The following is an 18,799-nucleotide window of genomic DNA, read 5'->3' as shown; positions in this document are numbered from 1 at the left end:
TGTATTTTATTCTCAGGCAGAGAAAGTGGAAAAATTTCAGCCAAAGTGAAACAAAACTGTGCTTGCATTTTAACATACACACATAAACTTGCCTCCCACTCACACACTCACATATTCTGATTAGAAAAGCAGATTTTTTTAAAGCACAAATATAGACACCGGGGAGATGGTTAATGAGCTTTAGGGGGACCCAAGAAATCAGAAAGGCTCTTCATTTAAAAAAATAAGAGCAGGATTTTAAGAACGGTAATAATTTAAAGATTCTCTGGTCTCCATTTTAGTAGCTAAAATCACCAGTATTTGGTAAATCACTTGGTCTGAGCCTGTAGAGTTTCTAAGAGACACGTTAGTGAGAGCATTACCAGTCGGTGAGAGCTGGCGATAGGAAAGAACACTTAGCAGCAACACGGAAGACGTCCCTGCTGTCGGAGGCTGGTTTAAAGACGGAAGAAACAAGTGATGTCTTCAGGGCTGCAGTATGCTGGCGCTTGAGTGCATGAGCTGTGTCAGTGGAGCCTCACACGTAATAATTTGTTACATAAATGATTTAATGTTGTGAACAGTGCTACAGGCTAGATAAGGACAGCAGGTTGGATGTGGAGTAATGCACAGCAAAGGCACCCCTGATTTAGAGAGAGAGAGAGACTCATATATAATTACCTATAATGTCTGTAAGCTAAATAATGGGTGAAGCAAAATTTAAGGCAACTAAAAAAATTGACTGTTTCTAATTGTGGGAATATAATAGAATAATATAAAACCCAGTGACAAAGCTGAAAAGAAGAATTGGAAATTTCAGGTGAACTTAATAATTGCAAATGTTGCTTGTTGTTTGAAGCGTTTTTGTGTTTTAAAGACATCATGGTTTACCGCAGGTTTTTGTGCTCCTTGATAAAGCATAACCTCAAAGCAGAGAACATGTGCATCAAAGCAACTAACCTCATTGTGAAATTCAGTCATCCTATTTTTGTTGCCACAAGAGACATTAACAAAACTGTGTATTCCACAAATAAAGGTATTTCAAGAGGACTGTTTTAAAAGAAATTAGATGCAAACTTACTTTAATTACAGGTAATAAAGAGACTCTGCAGAATCCACATTTTTTAAAGTTAATTGTATGGCAAACGCATAATCAAATTATCTCAGTGCTTGGCAACCAGAGGTAAAGAGATACTCTGTGATGACATGATATTATGAGAGTCCCTGCAGGTCAGTAGCATAATTTCAATGTCTTTGAATCCTGATGTTAACTTTCAAATTAAATATAATACAAATCATCAAACGTAGAAGGAAGATTTACCCAGCCAGATTGCCCATAGTTTGCATCTATAAATCAGTGCTGAGAAGCTACAAGCCAGAGATATGATTTCATAAAAAAATTCTGTTGTCTCAGTTTGGAAAAGTCAAATAGGAAAGGCATATTTAAAACAGTGCAAAATAATAATTCTGGCACTCAGCTAGCCACTATGAAATCTTTTATAGCTCAAGAGTGGTGGGTGGTGAGACCTTCTCTGGCCGTTACCTGTAACCACTGCGACTGGTCGTTGTGGCCAGAGGTCCAGGCATTTACTTTGCCTTGCTTGTCGAGTCGGGCTTTCCGGGGTTCCCAGGCAAACATGTCCATGTTGAGTGTCCTGAAGACGCTGGAGGCAGTGATCTGATAGTCTTGTATATGGCCCGATTTCATCCCCAAAGGTTCCGAACAGCCTGGTAGAATCAGAAGAACTCCATGAGAAAAACAATTTATCATCCTGGAACTTTTTCTTCTTCATTTCAGATTGGTAGGAGAAGGCTGAACATAATGCTATTCATTCCCCCAAAGAGAGAACATCTAAATTCAAAAAGGGAGTTATAATCAGAAATAAATCTGGAATAAAATAGAAAAACAAGATAGCCAATTCAAGTTATTTTATCTGAATATATTTTAGAAAAATTGAAAACAAGACAGACAATTCAGACTACTTTTCAGTGATAGATGATTTTGCAAAATGAAAACATTGCTGAAACGCTCTCTCCTGTCTCATTACTGGAAGCCTTGTGGCTGTTCCTTAGTTTTCAACAATTTTATTGTGTCTTGGAGAATGGGGCATTTTCTCATAAAGCATATTTGGTTTTCTTTTATTTGTTTTCATAATATAGCCAATGGAAATTCCCCTGATACAGAGTCATTTTCATAAATTGCTCCAGACTCGTATTCTAAAATGGACAGCATAGTGTTGTCTATACACTTCTCTCAGATCTTAGAGACACAGTCTCACCCTGTAGCCAGGTTGACCTTTGCTGCAGCAATCCTCATTCAGCCTTTGAGTGCTGGAAGAAAAAGTATGTGCTGAAGCACTCAACGCTAATTTATATCATTGGTTATTCTGGCATAAATATGGTTTCTCCCAGAAGGGAGGAAGATAATATTTACTCAGTGTGCACCACGTGCCAGGCATTGTACAACTGTGGCACATAGAAAAATCAATAAATAATAAGAATGTATATACATACTTCTGCATATAGATTATATAATAACATAACAATACATACATACTTATGCATGTATATATACCTTTTCTATTATTTTCATAAACTCTTATATTAATACTAAGTTTTCAGAAGATTTTCAAGTTTATCACGTGTTTCCAGTTTTGGTGAGTTACAAAGTGTGGGATTCTGTAGTACTGAAAACGTACTGTCCATGTGTGGGAGGGCAAGAACTTAACCAGGTTTCCATAGGATACATGAGTCTAACATTATATTGTCAAGTGACCTAGTCTTCCTTATATAAAACTGTTACATGTTGGTCAAGGAACCTGCATGGTGACTTGGACTGTTAAATGGCAAAGAAAAGACAATTAACTTCTCCAGCTCAATACTATCTTTGTATACCCTACTGGTCTTCCTTTCATTATGGTTTTATAACTTTAATATATATTCAATTTATGTTTCATTGTACATATCTCCAAAAGGAAGATAACAATAGAAGTTACCTTGAACATATATCCTAGAAAATTAATTGATAAAATACCAAGTGTTTAGAAACATTGGTGTCACAACCAACATTCAATAAAAGTTAGCTATTTTTACTATTGACATAAAACTCCTTCCCATAGAAACCAGTGTTAAGTCTCCAAGTGTCAATATAACAGTGACTACCAAGTTGCATGCTACAACTGGGTGCACTGCTCAGTGTAGCTTATTTCACATGTAGTCTTTAAGAGAGAATGCAAAGAACTCTCCACTAAGAGTACTTGGCTTTATCTGGTTGTTATCCGCCCTAGCCAGTGTGAATCAGGTTTTCTTCCTGCGGCTGCTCAATATAGCCTCTATCTTTATTACCAATGCATGACAAGTAGTATTATTGAAGGCTATTTTCTTTTTAGCCAGAATCTTATTGAATAGTCTACATCTTAAACCTACTGGTGAAGAAGTTCTACAACCAAATTACAAATTCTGAGAGAGAAAATACACTGTCCTAACAGAGATCCCCAATACTAGAAAGTTCTAATAGCCATAATGGCATGATATTTGTCTTCAGACAATTCTACAAAAACTGCACTGTCTGCATGAAAACTTCCACATTCTTCCACTTGCATGCCGCCCCCAGTTCCTGCTGTAGACCAACCCTTATAAAATGTTGTTTAGCTTGTAGAAGATCTACATTACAAAAAGAGTGACTTTTTATTTCCTTTGTTGTAAAATACCTGAAAATTGTAAAGAAAAGAAATGCCTTTGACAATTTCTTTTTAATCATAAATTTAACTTCATAGCCATTCTGATGTCCAGTACCTAGCTGAGGGGAAAAAATGCGAACTATTATTTAGAAGAATGGTTGAATGACTTTTATTCTACAAATTATTTTCATGATCTATTTCCTTTTAAAAGTGCCAAGTTATCTTTCAGACAATTTAAATGATACTCTTTCAAGTGCTTGGGAAGAGGTTAGATTTTTCTAGGCAAGGTTAAAGATCTAAGACTGTTGAGAACAATAAGGAAGCCTTGGGCTCTACAGAACTACACACGCACCAAAGGAAATATCTTAGAATATTATAAAATATAATGTCAATGTTTATTCCCAAGAATCACAGCTAAATTGTTTAACAGTGGACTTAATATTTCATAAATTTCCTGTTTCATTCATTAACACAAATTAATTACCTTATTTACACGTGTGAATAGGACTTAAATATATAAAGTATTCATGTAAGCATTGATTATTTCTATGATGAAATATTCCAGTCTTTCAAAGCAGTCAGCAGAGAGATTATTCTCTGTGCCCAAGTTTAAAATCAATTTGTGGGGTTGGGAGATGGAGCACGGTTTCCTTTTGAGAAAATAAAGTCTGTAAAGTGTCAGGTATAACTTCTTGTCAAACTTGAAAGCAAAATATATTTATACCTTAAGGGTGTAACTGTGTCATGTATGAGGACCTGATCCTCATGAATCAAAGGACTGAAGAATTGGGGAAGGTGATGTTAAGCAACTAAAAAACCCACAGGGCTTACTACAGACCTCATCATGCTGTGGCTTCCTTGTGATTGCTTTATGATGAATGGCTCAGAGATGACACTGGCCTCTGGTGATAAAGTGACATGCAGTGCAAACACTCTGTAGTAATAATTCTGCTCACATTTACTGACAGTCAATAATCTGGTCCAAATAATTAAAACCAATCTCTCTGTTATGATAAACGAATAACAGTGAAAACATTTCTTCACAAACAATACCAATGTAGGTTATGTGCATGTGATCCCATGAAGTTGATTGGAAAATTTACTCTAATTTCCTTCAATGCTCACAAAGAATGATACTTTGAATATAATATTTTATTTGCTTAAAATTTCTTCCTTTTTTTGTAACACAGATAAATATAAGGAGGTAAGCAGATATGAAATGTGAAATTTAGCCCTTGAAGAAAATCCTCAAAGTTTCCTCTTTCCTGGGAAAGGATTCTAGTCAGGGACAGGTAGGGAGAAGTGCGGGTTCATGGGAGCAGAGGAATTAAGGGAGGATGGGGGAGACAGTAAGAAGCATGAATTAAACATACCTATAAAGTTTCAAAGAACTAACTTAATTTTTTAAGCCAACATTTTTCTTTTAAATTTGGAAGATGGTTTCCCTGTTTGTGGGGAGTTATGCTAAAACGTGACACAAGTAAACTTCCTAATTTATTCACAGTTATTTGAACAAAAGAAATCTGTTGCCACCATGGCAAAGATAGTTTAAGTTTTTAATTGATGAAATACAGTAACTAGTCTCTTAGACATAACTGAGTGCACAGTATGCAGAAGTGATTTTTGCATTTAGTTCAGAATACAGTTACAAAAATAAAAAGGGATTCAGACATACAGTTTTTGTGTATTTTGTTCTGGTGATCACATAGGAGAATGAAATCTATGTGCTTTGATGGATTACCCTAGAGCTAGTTAACCATGACTTATGTGATAAGCAGGTTGCTAGCTGAGGATGCTCAAAAATAAATTTATAGTAGTACTTTTGGTGTTGAAGTACTGGTCCCTAGGATGGGATGATAAATTTACATGTTTCATAAAATCTAAAAAGAATGCACCAAGCTTAAAGATAAAACTTGCTTGCTTTGAACCTTACAGCCTAAATTTGCACAATTTATGAGGTCAAGCAGATTGTATTTTTAAATTGAACTTTCATTACAAAACATAAATCATATTTACAACCAAAACCAATGGGCTATATCTTTTGACAGCATGTTCTCATGAGAATTCCTTGTATTTTATTGAATTACACAGAAATGTACTTGACTCTATGCTCTTACTGTAGGGTGCTTTACAACTTATTTGACACATAAACAGCATTTGCTACATATTTTCTAGAGGAAACAACCTTCTGTGAGTGCTGAAAACCGAGAGATTGGTAGCCAAGCACATACAGAGATGTTTTCTATATCTTTTAAAGGCAGTTCCATAACAGAAAACAGTAAACTTACCTGAGAGCTCACAGCCCAGAAGTTCCATTCTTAAAGTACAGTGCCTTCGACAAATTTGGGGATAGAGTCTCACATACTGAGCTTTGATTGGGGGTGTGAAAGAATTAGCATAGGGTGTGTTGTTATCAACATTTCCACGGAACACCTGTGTGTAAAGACATGTACAGTATTTTAGAAGCTGAACATGCAGTCCCATGTTTGAACAATAACATTAAGGAGGCTGAGATGGAAGGATCACCATGAGAAAGGAGGATCACTATGAGTTCAAAGTCAGCCTAGGCCACAAAATGAAACCCTACTGCTCATATGTGTTTACATATATTTGTATATGTATATAGGTGTCTGTGTGTGTATACACATATGTATTTGCAAGAGATTCTTCAATCACTTTCGTCTATGTACTTTATGCCTCACTAAACACATTTTTAAAAGATTATGATAAAATATTATTGAGAATTTAGGAAGCATCTTGCCATCAGCAGTCAACAACAACAATAAAATCTTATTAAATCTGAATTAAAATTGTGAAATGCTGTGTACTGTGACATGATCATGCTTATCTGTCTTATTTAAAATTTTTGTAATAATTTATTTATTTTATTCATACATGTGCTTTGCTTATATGTATGTGCCTCGTACCCACCAAAGTGAGACAAAGACATCAGAGCCATTGAAACTGCTTAACTACAGTGATGTAAACCACACTGTACATGCTGGGAATACAACCCGGGTCCTTTACAAAGGTAGTAAATGCTGTTATCCGCTGAGCCATCTTCCCAGCACCCTTCATTACTGCTTTACAGGACAGCACTGCAGAAACAAAGAAAGTCATTCTCTCTGTTTCTGTCTCGAGCTCTGTCTCTGTGTCTGTCTTTGTAAACGTAGCTCTGCATCTATCTATCATCTATCTATCTATCTATCTATCCATCCATCCATCATGTATCTATATATCATCATGTATCTATGTATCTCTGGATCTATTTGATTATCATCTATCTATCTATCTATCTATCTATCTATCTATCTATCTATCTATCTCCATCTCTCCATCTATCTCTCTATCATCAGCAATCTTTTCTTTCTGTCTGTCTATATACCTATAACTCTTAAAAATTAAAATTTAAAATTCTTCAAATTAATCTGAGTCTGTTCACTTGCAAATGAATAAACTTTTCTGTTAACAACCATTCCTTTTCTGCATCCTAATCAGACTTTCAAATGTTATTACAAAATGAACTAATTTAAAATTTTAAACACGTTAGGAAAAGGACATATTAGGTGCAATACTCATTTATTCCACACTTTTTATTCTGTTCAGTAACAACCACATTTCCAATGCCAAAGACATGTGCAACATGGGACTTTCCTAGTCTCACCATTTACATCCTAAGTACAAAAGGACAAGAAGGGAATGTTGATATCGTCTAAAAACTAAGAGCCACAACATATCCCTAAATACGTTCTAATTTAAGGATGTGTGTCTATACAACCTTTCTATTACTCAAAGTTCTTGTTTTAAAAATAATTTATTTGTTTGAAGAGAAAATTGTCTGTAAAAGCAAGGAGAATGAACTAGGAAGCTGATTGTCCTTAAAGTAGCTTAATTGTTATGCACAACACTGCTAACTTTTGACAAGTATTTGTAGGAACACCAATTAAAATCTAAGAAAACCTTAAATGGCAGCTGTTAGAAATTTCTAAATTAGGAAAGCCCAATTTACCCAATTAAATCGAAAAAGCTGCAGAAATGTATTTGAACATAAGCCTCCAGAAGAAGGTTCAGGGGTCACATGATTACATGTGGTCATTATGGAATTTTAGTTAAATTCCATAGAGTGGCAGGAGGCAGAGGCAGGAGGATCTCTGTGAGTTTAATACCAGCCTTGTCTACAAAGTGAGTCCAGGACAGCCAAGTCTACACACAGAAACTGTATCTCAGAGTTACATTCTGTTACATTCTATTTTTAAAAATGTAATTCAGTAATATAACATGATTTTATGAACTTACTAAAAATCTGTATTTTTATGCTTAAGACAAGCAAACTTTGTGACAGGTGAATTATCTATTAACAAACGGTTAAAATAATTAAAAAATAATTATTTTAAAAAGTTAAAAAATCCATGAAGTGAATTAGTCTTACCATGTCTTCATTGGTGCCTTTTACTTTGTACATTGCCCAGGTCTTTCCATCATTGCTATAGGCAATTTTATAGGATTTTATGTATTCTGGGCTTCCAATCCTTTTTGCTCCTTGGGTAATAACACCAGTAACTCTCATTTTTCTTTGCAAATTTATCTAAGAAGACAAAGATAATTAAGAAAAATCACTTTCATTGCTGTCATGGTTTTGATATGGACAGTACGGATGTTGGGAATGGCACATTTTACTTATCTTTACAGGTTTAACTGATAGGAAATTTTCATCAATAGCATTTTTCATGCAAATATATCAAAAGGCGATATTTTTACTTTAAGTTCAAAATATTTTCCAATGATGGGATACAAAAAAACTATTACATGTTCAATACCCTCTTCCTCCCAAATAAAAGAAAAAGAAAGTTTTTGTTGGCTATGGTATGCAGGTGTTCCTTCATAAAATCAATGATGTGAACAATCTTCTCTTTAAAGTGATCCTGTTGTCACCATGAAATTCTGATGGCAATGTGATTGATTGTTAGTATATTTCTCTGACTGAAGGCTCCAGAGTTTACATTAAAAGTAAAACACAGAGAGTTCCTTGAAAGGTTGAGTGTTAGAAGAAGAAAAGCTAAAAGCAAAAACGATGCCAGAACCAATCAAAACATCCTTGTTTTCTAGCTCTTTTTCCTTTCATCTCTACTGCAATGTGAAAAGGGTCATGGGATTGGGGTACTTCATATATTCAACAAACAATTCATTTTCTTTTCAACTTATCACAACTTTCAACTTCTTTCTTTCTTTCTTTCTTTCTTTCTTTCTTTCTTTCTTTCTTTCTTTTTTCTTTCTCTTTTTTCTTTGTTTTGTTTTGTTTTGTTGTTGTTGTTGTTTTGGTTTGTTTGTTTGTTTGTTTGTTTTCCAAACAGGGTTTCTTTGTAGCCTTAGCTGTCCTGGATTCACTTTTTAGACCAGGCTGGCATGGAACTCATAGAGATCTGTCTGCCTCCAGTTCCAGGTCCTGGGATTACAGTTGTGCTCCACTGTACCCAGTTTACATGAAAACATTGTAATTGATATGTCCTCTCCATGGTAAATCAATGTTTGCTGAAGATATAATAGACAGCTACATTAAAATATTATTATGTCATTTAAGTAGAAAGCTCCTTTGTCTCTGATTGCATAATAATTATTTAAACCATATGATTGAAACATGCATTATCCAATTTATAGAATAAATGCCAAACATTGTTTCATTGGTGCTCAGTGCCTTAATTTTATTTACAAATGTATATTTAACAGAAAGTAAGTGTTTTAGATAAATGGCTGTAAAATGCTATTCTCTCAAACACTACAAATAAAGGTAATTTAAATGTCTCTTAGGTTTATATTAGTTACTAATCCTGCAGCATTTTTCCAGAGGAATGCCATCTAAGCCCGACAGTCGCTTGTGCACAGGTTTTGCCATGGTCTGAAGAGCCTCTGAGATCAGCATTTTAATAATAGACATTGTGAAAGAAGGTGCTAGAGGCACTGTATCACGTGTTCCTCAGTCTCAATGTCTCCCTACTCTCTGAACAGCATGACATTTCGGCCAACTTCTGCAAGGCTCAGTCTTACTTTTGTGTCAAGAAAGCCTGAAATTTTGATACTGAGAAGGGACAGTGCTTACTTCAATGTGTTGAGCAGAGTGTCCCATATATACGTGTATACATGTGTGTATGTATGTGTGCATAGTATGTATCTTTGCATGTGAATGTGTATGTTTGCAGCTCTGTGTATTTATGTGTGTGTTTGTGTGTATGTTTATATGTATATATGTGTTGTGTGTTTGTATGTATGTATGTTTGTATGTGTATGCATTTTTGTGTAAAAATGACAATGAGCTTAAATTTGGTTTAACATTCTAGTTCCCAGATAATCTAGATTCTGATGACTTCCATCACTAACTCAGATTGGCCACCTAAATAGCATTTCTGTTATGAAACTGCCAATGGTACTATATTTCTTCAAGAATGCTGGCTGGATTTACCCACACATCCAACTTTGTTTTTCTCATTTGGAGGTCAGACATCACAATAATTATAGATGTGAAGGTCCTCTCAGATCCATTCTTGCTGCAGGCTCAGAAAGTGAACACACCAGTCAGTGTAAATTTTACTTACTACATTTAGTGTTTATTTGGATTTGTTCTGGTCTTCTTATGGTTAGATGTGGTGCTTTCACCAAGTACTTTATACTAGGCAAACCCTGAGAGACACTTTCATTATGTTGAGTAAATCCACACATTGCTGTGCAGCCAATTTGTCTACTAACATTTTTCCTCTTTTAATTTTACTCTGAGGAGTCTTCAGAGGCTGAACCTTCCCCATACATGCAAAATAAACAGTGGGCACTTTGAATTATGTTTCCTCTCATTTTGGAAGCCAGTCTTTTTTAAAACCACATTTCATACTGCTGAGAATCCTTTCCTCAATTATGTTTTATCTCATTTCAATTATCTTGTTTATGCCTCTTGTAGACAGTCAAATTATCTCAGCTAGAAATTTGGCTGATGAGCTATATAGTAATTTTCTAAAGCTTAAGTGAGAAAAGTGTAACAAAATTTTACAATAAAATCTGAATTAATTTTTATCCCAATCATTAGAAATTGCTAAAAAAGGTTCATATTTTTCTTGAGTATATAACGAACTCTAGGTATATTCTAAGAATACAGAACCTTAGTTAGTAAAATATCATCTCACTTGAATTCTCCCTATTTAATAAGCACTTGCAATTAAATATCTGCTGTGGTTTTATTAAATACTAAAGAAAACAAAACTTCTAAAAGTTATGTTTGTAGTACAGGTTCTAGGATTTTTATTTGGCCTTAGAACGCTGATAATTTTATTGATAAATTATTAGGCTTGGAAAATTAGTAGTTCAATGGAACGGCATGAGAATTTCACTTTCATTATGGTATTCAAACTTAAACCTAGGAATATAAGTTGCTGTGGGAAAAAAATGGTCTTGGAGCGGGAGTGAGCCGTGATTTTAGAGGCATTGCCACCGTAATTACATGCTGCAAGTAGACCTAGTTCATCCCATTACAACTTTCTATATTTGACTTCTGACAGGCAACCTGAAAAGGCTTAGCTTTATCCTATGTGCACCATACTGTATCCGATATCAACTGTCTATTGCAAATCACATTGGAAATTTCTCAATTATTCTGAGTACTGTTACGCATACGTATATATTTTCATTGATACAATTTGTTACAAAAGTAATACTTTTATGCAGAATGGTAGGTTTACTATGTGTCCATAAAAGACCAAATTACTCTCTGAGGTATTTTGAGCCCACTGTGCCCCTCCGTGAATGGGCACAGGAACATCCAGGCAGCATGTGCACACTGAGGCCAGGCAGCAGCAGAAGGAACCAGAGCACTCAGACTCTTGTGCTACTTCCTGCCTATGTAAGGCTCACTCTGCCTACGCTTGAAGTTTCCTGGACTACTTAAATGATTTTAATATAATTTTGATACACAAGCGTTACGTTTTATTCAGATGAAAAAATAAGCTACATAGAAAAAAATGTAAATATTTGATATTGGGTTTGATTTCTGTTTGTTTGTTTGTTTGTTTGTTTGCAGAGAGGTGTTAAAAGAATTCCATTGGTATTTAGTTCTTAACACTTAATATTATAGAATTTTAACAAGAATATTTTCATTCATTAATAGTCATAACCATTCAAAAATAATTTTGTAACAAGTTCAAGAAGTAGGTGTTATTAAGGCTACAATTATTAAGTGTAGAGTGGGGATATATGTTTGTGTGTATTTGTATATGTGTATGTATATATATGTATGTGCACATGCATGTATATTTGTATATGTACATGTGTGTATGTATGTGTGCATAGTATGTATCTTTGCATGTAAATATGTATGTTTGCAGCTGTGTGTATTTATGTGTGTATGCTTGTGTGTATGTATGTTTATACGTCTATGTGTTGTGTTTGTATGTATGTGTGTATGTATATATGTGTGTGTGTGTGTGTGTGTGTGTGTGTATGCATGTTTGTGTAAATATGACCATGAGATTCAGTTTGGTATGCAGAGGGGAAATCTAATAACTTTTTGAGAAGAGAGCGATTACAGTGGGCTTCCGGCCTTCTAAGCTGCATCCTACAGGAAAGATGCTCTTGCAAGAAATACCAAGTATAAGCCTTTTTTTTATCAAGTTCTCTTACACTGGTGTTTAGAAAAATAAAGTAAAATATTTTTATCTCCTCTAACCCTATAAGTCAATTATGTAAATGTTTTAAGCCTCCCCACCCAGTAAAATTTTTGTTTACACAAAGGCCACCACTGTATTCTAAGAATGTGACAGCCAGGAGCAGTGACCCTTTTCTCCTTGAAGCAGTGATTCTCTTCCCCCTCTTCCCTCCTTTCAGACTAGCCAACTAAACAGGATAGTGAGGTCTGAAGACTGTGCAGTCAGACTCTTGACAATGGGGAAAAGATACAGCCACTACCTGAGTTAGAATAAGAAACAAATGTATTTCTTGTTTCAGTGTGCTTTTTAGCGCACACACTCTTGCTCAAGAATAGAGTTTGCCTTGATCAGAAACTTTAGTTGGAATGAGATTCTCTTCCTTCTTGACTTGTTTCTAGAATTTCAGGAAATTGCTGAAAAGTGACTGCGATTAATCACACCCAGAAACATATGCAAACATATGGCACACACTCACACATGTTAAGTTTCAAACCAAGTACAAGCAGCTGAGGTGCCAATTTAACAACAACAATAATACATATATACACACAAACAAACACAAGTATTGAGTACCAAACACAGGACAAGCAGCTGAGGTGCCAATTTAACAACAACAGACACGCACACACACATACACAACACACACACACACACCAGCAACAAGAAAATCCTAACAGTACTATGATAAATATTCAATGCAATGGGAGATTTTTAAATTTCAGTACTTTTTCTGCGTGAAGCCTATAAAGTAAAAGCTGAAGGGTTGAGGGATATTGGGATATTGCTGTCCTTAGGCATTGACATGTACAGGCACACATGAATACACAAACTACAAATAAAATAATTGAATCACTGTGACAGTAGTATATGTAGAAACAAACAAAAAAAACCCTGGAGTAGAAATATGAGTGTGTATGTACATATGTATGTATGTATTTATGTATTTATATATATGTATATATAATGTATATACTATATGAAATGAATGGTATTTAAATTAACAGAGAAAATAACGTTGATGTCTATATTGGTGCAATTTGATAAGTATCTTATAAAAGCAGTAAGCCAACATCCACTGCTTCATCTCAGGAAAATTACAAATGATCACTTAAATGAAAAAAGAAATAAACTAAGGACTAGTCTGGCATAAACAAGGAATTAAAATGGTCTCAGAGGAGGGTTGGAAAGATAGTTCAGTGCTTATGAGCTCTTACAGCTTTTCAGAGGACCCGGGCTTGGGTGCTGGCTCCACCATGGCAGACCACAATCATTGGTAACTAGGTTCAGGGAGTCTATGTCCTCTCTGTCCTCCCTGAGCATGAAACATGCAAACAATGCACACACAAACAAAACACACATACATGTAAAAGGAGTTAAGTCTATCCAAACCTTGGGCAGAGGGCAGGGAATCATTTGAAAGAAGGAGAAGTTAGTATGACGTGGAGAAGACAGGAGCTCCACAAGGAACAAATATATCTGGGCACAGGGGTCTTTTCTGAGACTGATTCTCCAACCAAGGACTGTTCATGGATATAACCTAGAACCCCTGCTCAGATGTAGCCTATGGCAGCTCAGCATCCAAGTGGGTACCCTAGTAACGGGAACAGGGACTGTCTTTGACATGAACTCAGTGGCTGGCTCTTTGACCTCCCCACCCTCGAAGGAGGAGCAGCCTTGCTAGGCCACAGAGGAGGACATTGCAGTCAGTTTTGAAGAGACCTGATAAGCTAAGGTCAGATGAAAGGGAAGGAGACCTCCCTTATCAGTGTATTTAAAGAGGGGCAGGGAGGAAATGAGGGAGGGAGGGTGGGATTGGGAGGGAATGAGGGAGAGGGCTACAGCTGGTATACAAAGTGAATAAACTGTAATTAATATAAAAATAAAATTTTAATAAAAGACATTTCAAAAGTATAAAGATAAAAATGTTTTTACACTTGAAATATCATTTTAAAGTCTTTTTATATGGAATAGAATTTTTTTTATTTTTTATTTTTTTTATTTTTATTAATTACACTTTATTCACTTTGTATCCCCCCCATAAGCTCCTTCCTCCTCCCTTCCTGATCCCACCCTCCTTCCCCCTTCTTCACGAATGCCCCTCCCCAAGTTCACTGATAGGAAAGGAAACAGAAATTTTGAAGAGAAAAATTAGAGTGCAAATGTCAAGTAAATACTAGTGATTTTCCATTCACATTATAGCAAAGTGATTAGTCCAAGAAAAAATAGATACCATTACACACTGATAGCTAAAATACAACCTGTTTCAAAAAGAGCAGAGCACTTGGTTGACATTAGGTGAAATACATAGATTAACACAATTCATTAATCAAGAAAAAGAACAAAAAGCTTTGATTCTATGCTATTAACAAGGACTTTAGGAAAAGGTACATTTCTGGTGAAAACAAATGATACACTTGCATGGTTACATGAAACAAAATGAAAGTTCACATTCTATTCAACCCTGCAGTTGTAGTCTAGGAATGCATAGCCCATGAGTGTAATCACACACAGGTAAACAGAGAAAAGCTCAAAGCTGGCCTTTTCAGCATCGTGTCTAACAAAGCACAATAATTTAAAAGGTTTATCAGGAAATAAGTAAGGATATTTAAGGTTCAGAAAATGGGATACTGGCAAGTTCTGAAAAAAAAAAAGAACAAGTGTGAGAGACAGAAGGTTACTGTGATAGTCTTATAGAGGGGGAAAAGAGAATTGAATGGTCAAAGAAAGAAGAGAGAAGGGGAGACTGAGAGAGAGTTCTTAGCATATCGGTACAGAAAACTTATCTGGCTTTCATCAACATACAGTGAATTATGTACTTCTAAAGAACCAAAAAAAAACTAAGATTTTTTTTATTATTATTGTACGAACACATCACAAGGAAAGTTCATAGCAAGGACATGATATGTTTATGGATATCTGAAATATCAAAACTTGACTGGTACTTCAGTGTAGGTCATGCTTTTGATCTTAGCACTTGTGACAGAAAGATTGCCATGAATGACAAGCCATTATAGGATGTAAATAGTTACAAATAACTATCTTACGATTGCTCTGTGACATAAACCTGGGGCTGTAGTCGTGAGGAAGGAGAGTTCACAGAAAGTCGCATATTCATGCAGTGCTTTAGCTGGTGTTATCACACTTCAGCACTGAGCAGAGCATGATTTGGACAATTCCCATTGGCTTACACCGAATGTGAAAGACTAAACAGGGGCTGACAGTGAATTAAGTCAGTTATCATTATAGCTTCATTAGGGGGATTTTTGAAAGTACAGGGTGTTTCTGTTTTGCTTCTCGATGTGTGTCATGGAGATGTTTAATGACAGTGAGTATAGTTTGGAACCCGGTCTTGATTTCTGCTAAGCCATGAATATTGGTTGTAGTATTAGTATATCACTGCATCTATTTCACTAGGTGCTATGGGTCTGTTTAAATTGCTTATTTCATCTTGACATAAATGTATTATTTTCTTTTTTAGCTTTTTCCTGTATGGTATAAGAGATATCTAAGTATGTTATTATTCTTAATTTCGTTAGTCTTTCCTGCAATGTCCCTTTTTTCATCTCTAATTTTATAATTTACAGCGTCTACCTCCATTTCTTGGTTAATTTGGTTAAGGGTCTGCCAGTCTTTTATTTATCTGAATCAACCCTTTATTTAATTGATTCATAGTATTGCTTCTTTGTTTTTTGTCTCTATTTTATTGATTTCAACCCCAAGTTCATAATTTGTGCATTTCTTTAAGTGCTTCTCTGCTATTTGGTATTCCTCTGTTGAGAATTCTCTCTTTAGGTCTGTACTCCATTTTTTTTTTTTAAGGTTTTCTTTTTTTTTTTTTTTTTTTCAATGCAGTTTATTCAGGAACATTGCTGTACTCCATTTTTTAATTGGATTACTTGATTTGTTGCTTTTAACTTGTTGAGTTCTTTTTTTTTTTTTTTTCAATGCAGTTTATTCAGAAACTTTGAACAATCCTCGGACCCTGGGGAAAGCCAGCCCACAGCTTAAATAGCCTCTGGGTAGCCAACCCAGGCGTGCCACGTGGGCAATGCAGATAGGTCCACATACATGGAAGCAAGCCAGATCCTCAGCCTTAGCCAAATGTGGAATTGTTTGTGACAGAGAGAACTCACCATCGGGAAGGTGGAAGGCAGAAACCAGCTCCATCTTTAAGGCATAGCATTCCGCAGCTCTCTATAGTTCCCCCTTTTTGTTTTAGATGCATCAGGCAAGAGTAGAGGTCTGATCTCTGATATTAGAAATAAATTGGGACTTTGTACCGATGTTCGTTTAGGTGTCATCCACCCAAAGAGCATCAGACCCGTCTGATACCTTTTTCTCAGAGGCGGGACCTGGGGCATCAACCCGCATGCAACCAGACATGCTCTTCTCTGGGTCCAAAGTGGCTGACCCTGAGTGCAGTGCTTAGCCTCGCATCCTGAGCGTAACATTTTAGCTTTTTATGGTATCCAACCATGCTTGGGGAGAATGTCCTGCTTCAATGGCTGTAAAGGCCTGAATGATCAAGGCTGCATCACACTGTTGTGAGACTCTAATCTTGCATATATACCACAGGCAAACCAAGGAGACCAACACCAGAAGGCCTGCTAACGCTCCCATGCCCGCCCATTCCTTCAGATGATTCATGGCTGCAGCAATCCATGATGATAATCCTGTGGCTAGTCCTGCGTCCACTCTGGTAGAATTTACTTGTTGAGTTCTTTATATATTCTGGGTATTATCCCCATGTAAGATGTAGGGTTGGTGAAGATCTTTTCCCAGTCTGTAAGCTGTTTTGTTTTTTTTTTTTTTTTTTTTTTTTTTGAATAAGGTGTCCTTTACTTTATAGAACCTTTACAGTTTCATGAGGTTCCCTGGGACAAGGCATGGCTGCCCACTTTCTCCTTATCACTTCAACATAGTTCTTGAAGTCCTAGTTAGAGCAATAAGACAACTAAAGGATATCAAAGGGATACAAATCAGAAAGGAAGAAGTCAAGGTATCACTATTCGCAGATGATATGATAGTACGCATGAGTAACCACAACAATTCTACCAGAGAACTCCTTCAGCTGATAAACACCTTCAGCAATGTGGCTGGATAAAAAAATAACTCAAAATCATCTGAAGCCCTCCTGTATACAATAGAAAAAGTGAGAAAGAAATTAGGGAAACAGCCTTCGCAATAACCACAAATAACCTAAAGTAACTTGGTATAACTCTAACCAAGCAAGTGAAGTATCTATATGAAAAAAAAAAAAAACCTTCAAATCTCTGAAGAAATAAATTGAAGAAGATATCAGAAAATAGAAAGATCTCCCATGCTCATGGATCCATAGAATTAACACATCGAAAATGGCCATCCTACCAAAAGCAATCCACAGATTCAATGCAGTTCCCATCAAAATACCAACACAAATCTTTACAGACATTGAAAGAACAAATTTCAATTCCATATGGAAAACCAAGACCAGAACAGCTAAAACAATCTTTTACAATAAAAGATCTTCTGGTGGTATCTCCATCCCAGATCTCAAGGGGTACTATAGAGCAACAATAATAAATAACTGCATGGTACTGGCATAGAAACAGACTAGTGGACCAGTGAGTCTGAACTGAAGACCCAGAAATAACCCCCACACACAACTATGGAAACTTAATTTTTGACAAGCCAAAATCATATAATGGAAAAAAAAAAAGGCAGCATCTTCAACAAACAGTGCTGGTCTAACTGGATGCCTACATTAAAAAAACATGCATATAGACCCATATTTATCACCCTGCACAAAGTTAAAGTCTAAGTGGATCAAAGATCTCAACATAAAACAAGACACACTAAATCTATTAGAAGAAAAAGTGGTGTAGAACATTGACCTCATTGGCACAGGAGACAACTTCCTGAACAGAACACCAACAGCACAGGCTCTAAGATCAACAATCAACAAAGCGGTCCTCATGAAACTAAACACCTTCTGTAAAGCAAACGGGTTTTTTTGTTATTGTCGTTGTTGTTGTTTTGTTTTGTTTTGTTTGTTTTTAATATAAGAACTTTGTGCTTGAATCTTGCCTCTTAAAATTCTCCATTGTGTTCAGTATGGAGAATTGGGTATGCTGTGTTTTCATTTTTATTCAGTTCTTAAAGGTATTTAATTAAGTTCTTGATTTCTGTGTTGACCTGTTTTTCATCCAGTTGTTCAGTTTACATGAGTTTGTAAATGTTCCATTGTTGTTGATACTTAACTTTAATCTGTGGTGGTCAGATAGGATGCAGAAAGTTACTGCTCTTTTCTTATATCTAAGTAGACTTGATTTTTCCCCCTAAATATACAGTCAGTTTTGAAAAACTGAACTGTTGAATAGAATAAAAGGTATTCTTTAGTGTTTCAGTTGAATGTTTTATGTATGTCTGTTAGTTTCATTTGATTTATGACATTACGCTAGCATTTCCTTGTGTAGTTTT

The 18,799-nt window shown here is 35.7% G+C and overlaps 1 protein-coding gene across 2 annotated transcripts in view; it reads right to left on the bottom strand.

Moving 5' to 3' along the window:
• Nucleotides 1-18,799, bottom strand: part of Edil3 (EGF like repeats and discoidin domains 3) — a 530,137-nt gene that overhangs the window by 131,325 nt on the left and 380,013 nt on the right. For both annotated transcript variants that reach the window (XM_060377743.1, XM_060377742.1), the window contains 3 exons: nt 8,089-8,244; nt 5,948-6,092; nt 1,523-1,707 (listed from right to left, as the gene is read on the bottom strand). In XM_060377743.1, the coding sequence (XP_060233726.1) occupies nt 1,523-1,707; nt 5,948-6,092; nt 8,089-8,244 (486 nt within the window). The remainder of the gene's footprint in view (nt 1-1,522; nt 1,708-5,947; nt 6,093-8,088; nt 8,245-18,799) is intronic.

Source organism: Meriones unguiculatus, chromosome 2, assembly GCF_030254825.1.
Source record: "Meriones unguiculatus strain TT.TT164.6M chromosome 2, Bangor_MerUng_6.1, whole genome shotgun sequence".
In the NCBI taxonomy this organism is placed as follows: domain Eukaryota; kingdom Metazoa; phylum Chordata; class Mammalia; order Rodentia; family Muridae; genus Meriones; species Meriones unguiculatus.
This window is presented reverse-complemented; position numbering and strand designations above follow the sequence as displayed.